At 40.6% G+C, this 13,490-nt stretch overlaps 1 protein-coding gene across 1 annotated transcript in view; it reads left to right on the top strand.

Annotated features, from left to right (window-relative positions):
- gria1b (glutamate receptor, ionotropic, AMPA 1b) overlaps positions 1 to 13,490 on the top strand; it is a 130,379-nt gene that overhangs the window by 89,607 nt on the left and 27,282 nt on the right. The window contains exons 4-10 of the mRNA XM_064982395.1: positions 455 to 642; positions 2,331 to 2,384; positions 7,263 to 7,421; positions 7,505 to 7,672; positions 8,907 to 9,011; positions 11,209 to 11,319; positions 13,148 to 13,354. Coding sequence (XP_064838467.1) covers positions 455 to 642; positions 2,331 to 2,384; positions 7,263 to 7,421; positions 7,505 to 7,672; positions 8,907 to 9,011; positions 11,209 to 11,319; positions 13,148 to 13,354 — 992 coding nt within the window. The remainder of the gene's footprint in view (positions 1 to 454; positions 643 to 2,330; positions 2,385 to 7,262; positions 7,422 to 7,504; positions 7,673 to 8,906; positions 9,012 to 11,208; positions 11,320 to 13,147; positions 13,355 to 13,490) is intronic.

The following is a 13,490-nucleotide window of genomic DNA, read 5'->3' as shown; positions in this document are numbered from 1 at the left end:
TTCCAGGCTGTATCACAACCGGCCATGATTGGGAGTCCCATAGGGCGGCTCACAATTGGCCCGGCGTCGTCCAGATTAGGGTTTGGCCGGGGTAATATAAATAAGAATTTGTTCTTAGCTGACTTGCCTAGTTAAATATAGGTTAAATAAATAATACAAATAAGTGCTAGGCTACCTGCACCCCGTCACCTAAGTGTGGTTTACTTCACCTAAGTAAAGTGCCTAAGTGTGGTTTACTTCACCTAAGTAAAGTACCTAAGTGTGGTTTACTTCACCTAAGTAAAGGACCTAAGTGTGGTTTACTTCACCTAAGTAAAGTACCTAAGTGTGGTTTACTTCACCTAAGTAAAGTGCCTAAGTGTGGTTTACTTCACCTAAGTAAAGGACCTAAGTGTGGTTTACCATCAAATATGCCCAGACTAATTAGCGTGTACCTTCGGTGTTTGTCTTGTAGGCCTGACAGTGCTACAGAAGATTCTGGATACAGCAGCAGAGAGGACATGGCAGGTGACATCAGTGAACCTGGACAGTGGTATGGATCAGACGGCCTTCCTGAAGGTGGTTCAGGACCTAGAGAAGAAGAAGGAGTACAACATCATCCTGGACTGTGAGCTGGAGAGACTCAACTTGATCCTCAACCTGGTAAATAACATCAGATTGATAGACAGTCCAGTAATGAAACAAGGGGGAGGTGACTATTGAGAGCTTAATGCATGAAGAGATGGTCTGTAAACTAGACAGATTAGTTCAGTAATTGGATTGGATGGGTTCACACCAACAAGAAGACCATGCAGCTAGTGTAACAAAATAACCCTTCCTCCTCTTACTGAGTCTTACAACTCAAACTATTGACAAAGGTTCAGTTTGAACACTGCGTGGTACTGTTATAGTGTCTCTTGTTCTATACTGGGCCAGTCTCAGGGGGACAGTGGAGGGAAGTTTGTAATGAAGACAAAGATAGATGTGTATGACTTGGATTCCATGCTGCTGCTGCAAGATCATATCATCACCCAGTTCTCCAGGGACGATATTGTTCCCTGGTACCATTTATATATTGTACTATAAATGGAATCACCACAGTGAGTAGAGCTGGACTAAAACTATTCAAAAACCTAGCTTAAGAAACATTCATAGCAGACCTTTTTATAAATGTAGTCTATCTTGTTTGGGATGGATAACAGTTCCTTTGAGCTATTTTGAATATGTAAAATCTCTTCAGTCCCGTTGGGCCAGTAACCGAGAGGTCACTGGTTCAAATCCTTAAGCCGAATCGGTGAAAAATCTGTTGATTTGCCCTTGAGCAAGGCACTTAACCCTAATTGCTCTCGTACGTCGCTTTAGATAAGAGCTTCTGCTAAATGACTAAAAATGTAAAAATGTCATGGTTTCTGAATAGCAGAGAGCTAGTGAAATTAGCATATTCAAAAACATGTAGTTTTACAGATAAGCATTTAGAAATATGGTCAGGCTCAATTATCCCTGACGACGGCTTCATTCTGTCTCCTAGAGGCGATCCCAGGCCTATCCATCACAGGTGTACTAGTGATTTTGATACAGATTGTGAACATGTAGTCATTAACGCTCTAATTGGGCTTCCCACAGTGACAGATGCCAAATCCTTCCCAGCCCTCCACGGTGAGTTGTTCCAGCTGCCCCCTTTCTGCTGAGCACTGATATTTTACTCAGACATGCAGGCAGAGACAGGAGATGAGTAATTCATTTCCTCAAAGACAGGAACAATTAGCTCCTATTTGGGAGGACTGCGATACATTTTTTTTATATTTAACAATTATTCAACTAGGCATGTCAGTTAAGAACAAATTCTTATTTACAATGACGGCCTACCCCGGCCAAACCCTAGGGGTGGCAGGTAGCCTAGAGGTTAGAGCTTTGGACTTGTAACCGAAAGGTTGCTCAATCAAATCCCTGAGCTGACAAGGTTAAACTCTGTCATTCTGCCTCCTGAACAAGGCGGTTAACCCACTGTTCCCCAGTAGGCCGTCATTGTAAATAAGAATTTGTTCTTAACTGACTTGCCTAGTTAAATAAAGATATATATATTTTTTTTCCAAACCTAACCCGGATGACACTGGGCCAATTGTGCACCACCCTATGGGATTCCCAATCACAGCCAGATGTGATACAGCCTGGAGTCAAACCAGGGACTGTAGTGACGCCTCTTGCACTGAGATGCAGTGCCCTTAGACAGCTGCGCCACTCAGGATTAATGGGACACCTCAATCCACATCTGGAATGCAATAGCTTTCAAAATGCTTTCAGTGACGTGTTGCCAAATGGACATCATTTACCCATTTTGTTATGAATTCCAGATCGCTGCTCAGAAGAAGAACCTGAAAAATTACCACTACATATTGGCAAACCTGGTAAGTCTAGCCCTCTCTGAAACAGTGGAAGCTGTGATGCAACATGCAGAGCCTCCAATGTAATTTCATTGTAATTTTGATTTTCAATCCATCTGAAATGTCTTCTTTGTAGATATTGCTGGAGCTCCCAGTCAAGAGAACTCTACTGTGAAATTGATAGGATTTTTGTTGTTGTTGTTGTTGTTGTTGTGATCACGACGCTACTGACGCCCCCATTGAGAAGTCAAATAACACTGTACCTTCATTACATTTACATTTAAGTCATTTAGCAGACGCTCTTATCCAGAGCGACTTCATCCCCACTGAACGATTACAAACATGTGGTGGCGTTGTTCCATGTATTGGTGCCTGTTCATCTTCTCTGTATCTGACAGACCAGTAGAGCTTCTGCTTGTCTGTGCAGAACACAATGTAGACAGATTGCTGATTACCCGCTGAGCAAGTATATTATCATTTCTACTCCTTTAAGGCAATTGTAGGGCTCTGAGCTCCTTTGTGTGTGTGTGTGTGTGTGTGTGTGTGTGTGTGTGTGTGTGTGTGTGTGTGTGTGTGTGTGTGTGTGTGTGTGTGTGTGTGTGTGTGTGTGTGTGTGTGTGTGTGTGTGTGTGTGTGTGTGTGTGTGTGTGCTGTGTGTGTGTGTGTGTGTGTACACATGTGTGTGTGTGTGTGCTTACACTACACACACATACACATCACATCACACACACACACACACACACACACACACACTCACACACACACACACACACACACACACATATATATATATATATATATATATATATATATATATATGGTTGGTTTTATATATACATATATATATATTTGGTATATGAATGTGTGTGTGCTTTTGTTCTTTGCGTAACTAAACAGAAGTTTGTTTTCCATTATTATTAATGGGCTCGATTCATTGCTTCATGTTAATATTCATTGGCCACCAGACCCAATGAGTTCCTAAATACCAGCAATAGTAGGTAGGAACTCTGTTAGAATGCATTCCACACATATCCAATTGTAGTGAAGCATAGTTGCCTCGTAAGTCATTCCATGTCTAGGTTTGCCTGTCACGTTAGCATAGCTTCATATAGAGATCAGAGGTCAACTGTCACCCATGAAGCAACAAGCTAGCCTCTATTTTAAATCAAATCCAATTGTATTTGTCACATGCGTCGAATACGACAGATGTAAACATTACAGTTAAATGCTTACGTACAAGTCCTTAACCAACGATGCAGTTTTAAGAAAAATACCTAAAAAAAAAATATATATATATATAAATATATGTAGCAAATAATTAGAGAGCAGCAGTAAAATAACAATAACGAGGCTATATACAGGGGGTAAGAAAAATGATTTGTCCAGTTCAAAGTGAGTAATCGCTGTTCTGATGTCCAGAAGCTCTTTTCGGTCATAAGAGACGGTAGCAGCAACATTATGTACAAAATAAGTTACAAGCAATGTGAAAAAAAACGAACAAAATAGCATAGTTGGTTAAGAGCCCATAAAACAGTGGCCATCTTTCTATGTTTGCCTCTCATGTTAGCATAGCTTCATATAGAGATCAACCACCCGAGCCACTACCTGTTCACCCCGCAATCATCCAGAAGGCGAGGTCAGTACAGGTGCATCAAAGCTGGGACTGAGAGACTAAAAAACAGCTTCTATCTCAATGCCATCAGACTGTTAAACAGCCATCACTAGCACATTAGAGGCTGCTGCCTATAGACATAGACTAGGAATCACTGGCCACTTTAAGGAATGGAACACAAGTCACTTTAATAATGTTTACATATCTATCATTACTCATCTCATATGTATATACTGTATTCTATACTATTCTACTGTATCTCATTCACTTAATAATGTTTACATATCTAGCATTGCTCATCTCATATGTATATAATGTATTCTATACTATTCTACTGTATCTCACTCACTTCATAATGCTTACATATCTAGCATTACTCATCTCATATGTATATAATGTATTCTATACTATTCTACTGTATCTTAGTCATAATGTTTAAATATCTATCATTACTCATCTCATATGTATATACTGTATTCTATAATATTCTACGTTATCTTAGTCACTTTAATAATGTTAACATATCTATCATTACTCATCTCATATGTATATACTGTATTCTATACCATTCTACTGTATCTTAGTCTATGCATTACTCATCTCATATGTATATAATGTATTCTATACTATTCTACTGTATGTTTGTCATAATGTTTACATATCTATCATTACTCATCTCATATGTATACACTGTATTCTATACTATTCTACGGTATCTTGGTCATAATGTTTACATATCTATCATTACTCATCTCATATGTATATACTGTATTCTATAATGGTCTACTGTATCTTAGTCACTTTAATAATGTTAACATATCTATCATTACTCATCTCATATACTGTATTCTATACTATTCTACTGTATCTTAGTCATAATGTTTACATATCTATCATTACTCATCTCATATGTGTATACTGTATTCTATACTATTCTACTGTATCTTAGTCATAATGTTTACATATCTATCATTACTCATCTCATATGTGTATACTGTATTCTATACTATTCTACTGTATCTTAGTCATAATGTTTACATATCTATCATTACTCATCTCATATGTATATACTGTATTCTATACTATTCTACGGTATCTAAGTCCGTTCCGCTCTGACATCACTCGTCTATATGTATATAATCGTAATTCATTCCTACTTTGATTTGTGTGTATTGGGTATATGCTGTGTACTTTGTTGCCTATTACTTGTCAGATATTACTGCACTGTCAGAGCGAAAAGCACAAGCATTTCACTACACCCGCAATAACATCTGCTAATCAACATGTATGTGACCAATAAAATATGATTTGATTTGAGATCTGAGGTCAGCTGTCGCCCATGAAGCAACAAGCTAGCCGCTTGCTCTCGTGGTATGTCGTCTTGTGTTATACACAGTACTTCACCAGGAGAGGATGCTGTATGTTTGGCTTAAGGGTTGCATGTCAGGTCTAAACATCCACTCCAGAGGGCTCAACTCAAGAGGTCTAGAAACATTTGTTGTGGTAGAACACGTAAAGTGGACTGTGAAAACATAGGGGGGACGGGACGGTGACTACACCGGTAGGATTGTTAAATTCCTAAGTGGATTGAGCCGTAGGAAACATAGATAATAATGATTATAATACACACACATACACACACACACACACAGACAGACACACACATACACACACAGACAGACACACACATACACACACAGACAGACACACACATACACACACAGACAGACACACACATACACACACACACACACACACACACACACACAGACACACACACACAGACAGACACACACATACACACACAGATAGACACACACATACACACACAGACAGACACACACATACACACTCAGACAGACACACACATACACACACAGACAGACACACACACACACACACACAGACAGACACACACATACACACACACACACACACACACACACACACACGCATGCTCGCACACACAAACAAACAAACAAACACACTCATACTCCCTCTGTTTATTGATTAAGTATGGTCTATGTAACGAAACGTGATCTTAGTTATCAGCCTGTGAAGACTCCCTAAACTTCCAACACTCTTCTTATTATTTATAGCCTCGGGGGGAGGGGGGGGGGTAACAATGGAATATGTGATCTGTGACTTTTTATCATTCAAATAAATCATTCAAAGAGCGTTTGCTGAAGCCTGTTTCCGAGGCGAGCTACAGCGTGACTCCGGCTGTTTAATGTAGTTAGACGTTCTTACACTGGAGACACAGGTAATTAAATGCAATCAAGGTGAGGGGAGCCGCTCCCACTTGGTTGTCCACCGTATCCCTAAGTCAATCAAAGATAGCACTAGGAACAATTCAATTTGAAGATCCGGAATAACCTCCGACAAGCAGATTTGTAATTACATGTCCTTGTTCCACTTGTGTAATAACATATACCGCTAAACCCTTATTACAGTATAATTACATAGTATTTACATAGTAATTACATGTAACAACTATGTTATAAATATCATGTATTGCTATTTAGTTACATATTCATTAGTGTACATTTAAGGTGAAGTGGTCCCGCAGTTCCATTTTGAAGTCGTCATGTCTGATGTGTGTTTTAATGGACTGTACACACTTCCTTGAATGCTCAGAGACTGTGGCAGTGCTGTCCCGTGTTTGACTTGATTCTATCTTTGAATGACTACAAGTAGTCATATTTGTAAATCAAAATAGTAAAAGAGGGCAGATGCAGTTGAAAAGACATCTGCTTGTCAAACTGTAGAATAGTGGTTTTTTCATTTCCTGCTTCATAGATTTGTAGTGACTGCCTGGATCTGCCCACTGGGCACATCAGTACAACATCTAGTTTTGATTTACATTTGGTTGAGTTGTCAACTAACGTGAATTCAATGTGAAATCAACAAAAACAGTCACAATGTCGTGGATATCGGTAAAAATGTGGCTGGAAATATTCAAAATTCCCAGACGTTGATGACTTCATTTAAATCCAATCAGTTTTCCATGTTGATTCAACGTCAGCACATTGACTTTTAGGTGTTGAAATGACGTGGGAAACAACGTTGATTCAACAAGTTTTTGCCCCGTGGGTGACTTCTCAAGTGGGGTTGAACAGCTGAATAGCAGCTCTAAGAAATCGAAGCTTTCAATACCGGCACTCTGAAAAAACACTGTCATCCAAGGATCTGCTCCATCCTTACGGCTAAGCCATGTTTGGTTCTGTTTTGTTTGCTTAGCTTAAGTTTGCTTCTGTTCTATGGTAAGAATTTGATTCCTTCTTTCTCAGGGCTTTTTGGACATGAACTTCACTGAGTTCCAGAAGAGTGGTGCCAACATCACCGGGTTCCAACTAATGAACTACTCAGACGAAAATGTCAGCAAGGTCATAGAGGAGTGGGTGGACTTTGACAGCAAAGACCTTAAGCTACCCAAGAGAAGACTGAAGGTATGATCAAACTGTCTCAGAGATCTTTCCATTCATGTTCTCAAGAGTCCAATAATGTTGCCTCCTTGGATTTGTCCTCTTAGTACACAGGAGCCCTCACATACGACGGAGTGAGTGTCATGGCAACCGCCTTTCAGAACCTCCGGAAGCAACGTATTGACATCTCCCGGCGAGGCAACGCTGGCGAGTGTCTGGCCAACCCACCAGCTCCCTGGGGCCAAGGTATCGACATCCAGAGAGCCCTACAGCAGGTAGGCAGATATCACCACTCACTCCACAGCCACAGAGAATAGAAGGACTAGGCTTCAAACTCAACGCCAGCTGCACAGGCAATTAATCATGTACGACTATGAGAAATACTGTACAATAGAAAACAATACTAGCTTAATTAAGTACTATTGTGTTAAACCCTCAGTTAAATGCAAACTTGTGAGCTATATGTTCAGTAATCCTTAAATAGTTATTTTGTGACCTGTAGAATTGTAGGATTTCAAATATTATGTTAGATATCATGGAATGTCAAAACAACCAGCTGGTAATATTGGAATCCTGAAATAGCAATCTTTGTCACGAATATTACTGAAGGTGACTCCCCTTCTTGTTCGGGTGGCGCTCGGCGGTCGTCGTCGCCGGTCTACTAGCTATCACCAATCCGTTGTTCTGTGTTCCTTTGGTTTTGTCTGATTGGTATCACCTGTTTCTTGTTTAGTTGTTAGGGTAGAGTTGTATATAGTTTGTTCAGCCCGCTTCTGTTTCGTGCGGGCTTGTTCGTCTGTTCTATGTTTGAGTGTATTTTGTTTGTATTTTGGGTTTCACGCTGTCCGTTAATATTTCTGATCATTTGTTTTCCTACTTTTGTTCATGTTATTTTTCTGGGACATTAAAGCGTGTTTTTTCCCACATCTTTTGCTCTCTGCGCCTGACTCCACACCTCCTCACTCATTTGCCGTAACAATCTTGTGTTTTTGAGATAAGAAAATTACATTTTTGCAGTTTTTGCTCCTAGCTATAATATAATATAATAATACAGTATTGTGTAAAAAATAGATTATATCGGTGGTAGGCAACAGGCGGCCCGCAGGCCAAAACTGTCCCATCAAATGATCCTTTTTGGGGCTCACCAAAGTTTTTAGTAAAAAAAAGAATCATAATTATAGGATTTTAGCTTTTGGTAAAAAAGGACTGATAAATCACCAGGAAATCACTCAAATTGAGTTTAATTTAGTAAATCTGTTCCCAAGTATTCCCACCGATATAAAAAGGAGACGTTATAACGTCATCAAATAAATCTCTTTTCCCCCAACCATCTGCTCAGACAAAAATCGTCCCACAGCTGAATCTCGTTGCCTACCCTTGTATTAGGTGTTGATTTCTTTGCTGTAGCAACTTAAAACGAGTTGAGCGCTATTCGTTGCACAGATACAGGTCTCAGAGAGTTAACAGTTCTTCATACCAATCCTGGTCCATATCTGGTTTGTCCTACAGGTTCGAATTGAGGGCTTGACTGGACATGTCCAGTTTAACGAGAAAGGCCATCGGACCAACTACACGGTCAGCGTCATGGAGCTGAGCCCGAGTGGACCGCTGAAGGTGAACAGGGACTTGTCCATAACCTCTAGAATTATCAATCAACCTCTTTTTATCCTCCTCAGGGAGGAGATATATGTTGTGTTAGATAGTTAGGTAGGATACTGCATGACACTTGACCTTACCAGTAGGAGTAATTCATCAGAGAACATCACCCTCAATGGACTCATCATCTCAACTGTAATTGTCTGGACACATTGTTTTCATCTTAACTACAAATCCTTTTTTAAGACACTTTGTTAAACAAAACTTGACTAATCATTCACAAGCATTGTGCCCAGCAACAAGAACCCCTAGAGCCAAATTGAACCACTGTAGCCAAAATTAAATCTGGGGTGGCAGGGTAGCCTAGTGGTTAGAGCAGTGGACTAGTAACCGGAAGGTTTCAAGTTCAAGCTGACAAGGTACAAATCTGTTGTTCAGGCGGTTAACCCACTGTTCCCTGGTAGGCAGTCATTGAAAATAAGAATTTGTTCTTAACTGACTTGCCTAGTTAAATTTTAAAAAATGGAGCAAAATTGAACCACTGGAGCAAAATTGGCTTTGCAAAAAATGAATGTCCAATGTTCACATCATACCAGTATTTGACATATTTGTTTTCATAGCGCAGTTGTAGGATTTTCATATTATTTATTCATATCCGAAGAATTTGTTTGTCAATCAGAAAATGAATTTCCCTAGCTCTTTGAGTTTCAAATATATCAATATATATTTCGTTTGGGAAAATGCACAGCATATCAGAGTAAATGAGCTCAGCAAAAAAATAATCGTCCCTTTTTCAGGACTCTGTCTTTCAAAGATAATTAGTAAAAATCCAAATAACTTCACAGATCTTCATTGTAAAGGGTTTAAACACTGTTTCCCATGCTTGTTCAATGAACCATAAACAATTAATGAACATGCACCTGTGGAATGGTCGTTAAGACACTAACAGCTTACAGACGGTAGGTAATTAAGGTCACAGTTATGAAAACTTAGGACACTAAAGAGGCCTTTCTACTTACTCTGAAAAACCCCAAAAGATCGTCCTCGCAGTGGCAGACCACGTGTAACAACACCTGCACAGGATTGGTACATCCGAATATCACACCTGGGGGACAGGTACAGGATGACAACAACAACTGCCCGAGTTACACCAGGAACACACAATCCCTCCATCAGTGCTCAGACTGTCCACAATGGGCTGAGAGAAGCTGGACTGAGGGCTTGTAGGCCTGTTGTAAGGCAGGTCCTCACCAGACATCACTAGCAACAACGTCGCCTATGGGTACAAACCCACCATTACTGGAACAGACAGGACCGAAGGAATGAGCGTTACACTCTTTTTTTGCTGAGTTTACATGAATGCAACCAGCGGCTCATTGGCTATAGCACTCAGTGAACCAGCAGCTCATTGGCTATAGTACTCAGTGATCTTGCATACTGTATTTGGAGCAAATTCCTCATATCATTTGGCATGCAAGGTATTTGTACATAAAGATGACTCTCTTTAATGTTATCACCGACACAGTCTTACAACCTGAGAGTAAGATAAGCTGGCCCTGGCGTACGGTAGGAGGTGTTGGTTATCACTGAGTATAGCGTAAGGACTAGCTAGGGGATTAGCTATATGAGTTAATGGATGTTCTTATACTCAAAAAATATATTGCATAAAGCTTACTTCATCATTCAATTTTTTTTCCACTCCGTCAGGGATAGTTTTGTCTTTAGAGCCTTCGTTAGTGTTTAGGTACAACTTTCTGTAATTCAAAACAGCATTTGTAGGGAACAGCAGATGGGTAGCAGGTGGGTGTAATCAGGGTTGCCACTCATCTGCCAATCAGGGATGTGGCTTTTCTGGTCTACCTGTATACAGACTAGTTATAAAAAAGACACACTTATAGGGTAATTATAGGGTATGGGAGCGGGCACAAAGCACAACTCACAAATCAATCGCCCCAGGTGTCCGCTCGCCTAAATTCATCACATCAATTGATGAGATAGCAAAAAGAACATCAGGCAAAGCTGTTCATAAATATTCAGGGCCCTCATAAACGATATGCTAAATCTGATACGGACAGTGTTCTTATGCCCACGCTAGGTGTGTGTAGACTAATTGTGCTTCATAAGCCAGTGATATTAATATTTCTTACACTATAAATAGAAGTGTATGATTTCCTCCTCTGTGTGTGTTGATAGACTGTACTCTTTCTGACTGCAGGTGGGCTACTGGAATGAGAATGAGAACTATGTGAACACAGCGGTATACACACCAGTGGTTGAAGAGTTCTTCGGACTGCAAAACAGGACCTACATAGTGACCAGTATCCTTGTGAGTCTCACTAGAATGAATGAATTACATTTTATTTTTGTGTCAAATCGGCAGTTGCCTTAAGGGATTAATTGATACATAAACAAACATCACAATAATTCACTGTAATAATTTAAGTAATACTTCTTATTCTAGCTTAACTGATAGGCTCAATGTTTGGATGTTGATAATGGGTTTCACTGACGAAAAAAGGACAATTGTTTGAGGCTGTGTTTGATATGGCTTTACTGGAAAATAGGGATTTTTAGGTTGGATTCACACAGGGATAGAAATGAGTGGCAACTATCCCAGAAAAAATTGGACAGTGAATTTATTTTAACTTTTCATATCCAAACGGCAAGGTTTATATTTCGTACAGCACATTCATCCATCTAAGCAATCCCTAAAATGGGCTATCATTACCAGTGGGTCAAGTCATCTCCATGAGGGAGGGAAGGGGAGAGAGCGAAAGAGAGAGAGAGAGAGAGAGAGGGAGAGAGGAAGAGGGAGAGAGTAAGGGATGGGGAGGGAGAGAGAGAGGGAGAGTAAGGGACGGGGAGGGAGAGAGTAAGGGTTGCGGAGAGAGTAATGGATGGGGAGAGTGAGAGAGAGGGAGAGAGAGAGGGAGAGTAAGGGATGGGGAGGGAGAGAGTAAGGGATGGGGAGAGAGAGAGAGAGGGGGGGGGGCTCAAGAGAGTGGGAGAGGGAGAGAGTAAGGGATGGGGATGGGGAGAGAGAGAGAGAGAGAGAGAGAGAGAGAGAGAGAGAGAGAGAGAGGGGGAGTAAAGGATGGGGAGGGAGAGGGAGAGAGAGCCCTTGTGTGTCTCAAAATGCTTCTGGCTAAATCTGAACTCTGAAATACTGATGTGTGAAACTATCTCAGCCCCACTATTTCCCGATTGTACTCTATGTTGTGTTCACCTGTGGCCTGGCCATGAGGGCTGCTTTCACAGCAGCTCTGTTCTGCTTTACCTGGAGGGTAGACCCAGAGCTCCACACAGCCCCTTTACAGTCATCCTGGCCTGGCCAGTCAGAAATAGCAGGAGTGCTGCTTGCCCATCAGATCTGAGTCACCCGACACTGAGGAGAAGGTGTGAGATTGTGTCCAAATCCCCGGGGGTAGCCACTTCCTCGCTATGAATAATGTCATTTGAAGGCCCCTTCGTATACACAAAGCAATTGACAGAAATTGATGTGAAGCCCCATGGTTGTAAACAAGCTCATGTATTATATCGTACCACGTACCAAGTTTTTTATCCAGGGCCCCCTTTATAACATTTGAAAAATGTCACAAATGCCTTCCCAAATGTTATTCCACTACCAAATATGTTTTATTATGGTCATTTATATGAACCCTCAATTTAATTATATTACTCTCTTTTACAGAAAGTGATTAGATCAATTGAAACGGAGTATCAGAATACTTTCAAAGCAAAGTCAGATTTCTTTGACTCCTCGACTTTAAAAAAAATGCGTAGCTCAGCTTCCGAATATCATAAAGACAAAACAAAGTTATTCTCATATGCATCCGAGGGACTTTTTCCCCTCTGGTATTTTACCACTTGTTTCTAGCCCAAAGCATCACAGATTTATGCGTCGTTTTAGATTAGTATAAACAATTGCGACTTATAAAAAAGTAGAAATAATAACCTATGGTATGTACTTTTTTTTACCCCTCAAATCAAGGAAAGTCCCTGGGAACCCCGAGAGTACATTGTCCCAAAGCAAGCTGGACAAGGAAAGCTTTATAAATGCCTTTTAAAAATGTGTGAAAAATGTATGGTGAATGCCTGCTGAGTGGAGGAAACCATGAAAAACAAACATCAATGTTGTCCTTCATGTTTCCTAGGAATCTCCATATGTGATGCTGAAGAAAAATCACGAGCAGCTGGTGGGGAACGATAAGTATGAGGGCTATTGTGTGGAGCTGGCCGCCGAGATCGCCAAGCATGTGGGCTACACCTATAAACTGGAGATCGTAGGGGATGGAAAGTACGGAGCCAGAGACGCTGAGTCCAAGATGTGGAACGGGATGGTGGGCGAGCTCGTTTATGGGGTTAGTAACCATCTCATGAACACACTGGGCAACTCACTAGGCTCTGAGAGAGGAGAAATGTGCTAATTGTACAGTCTCAGTCAACACAGCTGTCCATGGAATTCGTCCAATAGCAAGGACACATTTTGAATGCAAC

The sequence above is a fragment of the Oncorhynchus masou genome, chromosome 12, assembly GCF_036934945.1.
Source record: "Oncorhynchus masou masou isolate Uvic2021 chromosome 12, UVic_Omas_1.1, whole genome shotgun sequence".
In the NCBI taxonomy this organism is placed as follows: domain Eukaryota; kingdom Metazoa; phylum Chordata; class Actinopteri; order Salmoniformes; family Salmonidae; genus Oncorhynchus; species Oncorhynchus masou.
The sequence above is the reverse complement of the archived record's forward strand: the minus strand, read 5'-3'. Positions and strand labels throughout refer to the sequence as shown.